Source organism: Rhea americana, unplaced genomic scaffold (assembly GCF_003343005.1).
Source record: "Rhea americana isolate MKP2758 unplaced genomic scaffold, rheAme1 scaffold_1263, whole genome shotgun sequence".
In the NCBI taxonomy this organism is placed as follows: domain Eukaryota; kingdom Metazoa; phylum Chordata; class Aves; order Rheiformes; family Rheidae; genus Rhea; species Rhea americana.
The window spans coordinates 1-1,101 of NW_028185332.1; the positions used below are offsets into that span (position 1 = coordinate 1).

Consider the following 1,101-nt stretch of genomic DNA (forward strand, 5'->3'; position numbering starts at 1 on the left):
GAGCAGGAGAGCTTGAGGATGTGGGGGATTTCACAGAAGAACTGGTCCACTGTGTTGCCTTGGCAGAGGGGTATGGAGAATGTGTTGGCAGTGTGCAAAAGAGCATGGAAAAAACCACTGGCCCAGGCAGCTGCTGCCATTTTGACACAGGCTCTGCTGCCCATGAGTGCGCTGTAGTGCAGGGGTCTGCAGATGGCAATGTAGCGGTCATAGGCCATGACAGTGAGGAGACAATATTCTCCTCCTAACAAGAAGAGAAATAAAAAAATTTGTGCAGCACATCCTGAGTATGAAATGGCCCTGGTGTCCCTCAGGGAATTGGCCATGGATTTGGGGACAGTGGTGGAGATGGAGCCAAGGTCGAGGAGGGAGAGGTTGAGGAGGAAGAAGTACATGGGGGTGTGGAGGCGGTGGTCGCAGGCTATGGCTGTGATGATGAGGCCGTTGCCCAGGAGGGCAGCCAGGTAGATGCCCAGGAAGAGCGAGAAGTGCAAGAGCTGCAGCTCCCGAGTGTCTGCAAATGCCAGGAGAAGGAACTCACTGAGGGAGCTGCTGTTGGACATTGGCTCTGTCTCGGTTCAGGGCACTGTCCAAGGAGGAAAAGGCATTGACAAGTTAGAACAGGCTTTTCTAGCAAAACCCACTCCAGTCCTCATAGAACCTGCCATATTGCCTCTCTCCTTTACCTTGTTCAGCTCCTTTCCTGACCTCTGGCTTGTGCTGAGGGTGCCCTGCAGCACAGGGGCCTCTGCCCATGAGCTCCAGAGGAGTTAGCCCTGCTCCACCGGGGTTTGTAAATGGAGGTGTCAGACTTCCTCGTGTATTTGGTGGGAATACCTGGGGATGGGTGCCCTGAGGTTCATAAAGAGTATTTTGTCTGGTGACCCAGGGGGAATATTCTCTTTTCATCCTTATGAGAGACAAACACAGCACTCCTGGCAGCTGTGTCTGAAAGAGAAGGTCCTTCTGAGGGGTTCATCTCTCCAGGCTTTRCCCTCTTGAACTGGGTGTCTGTATCTGGATCAATCACACCAGCTCCCACTCTGCCAAGGGAGGGAAACAGTGCAGTGAAGGCAGGGGTTGTCCCAATCCTTCTTAAAC

General features: G+C 53.2%; 1 protein-coding gene across 1 annotated transcript; it reads right to left on the bottom strand.

Annotated features, from left to right (window-relative positions):
• Positions 1 to 5: 5 nt before the first annotated feature.
• On the bottom strand, positions 6 to 563 carry LOC146600174 (olfactory receptor 14C36-like; the record flags this gene model as incomplete). Its single annotated transcript, XM_085326049.1, has 1 exon — positions 6 to 563. A coding segment is annotated over exon 1 (558 nt), but the record flags the coding sequence as incomplete, so codon positions are not given.
• Between the last annotated feature and the right edge of the window lie 538 nt (positions 564 to 1,101).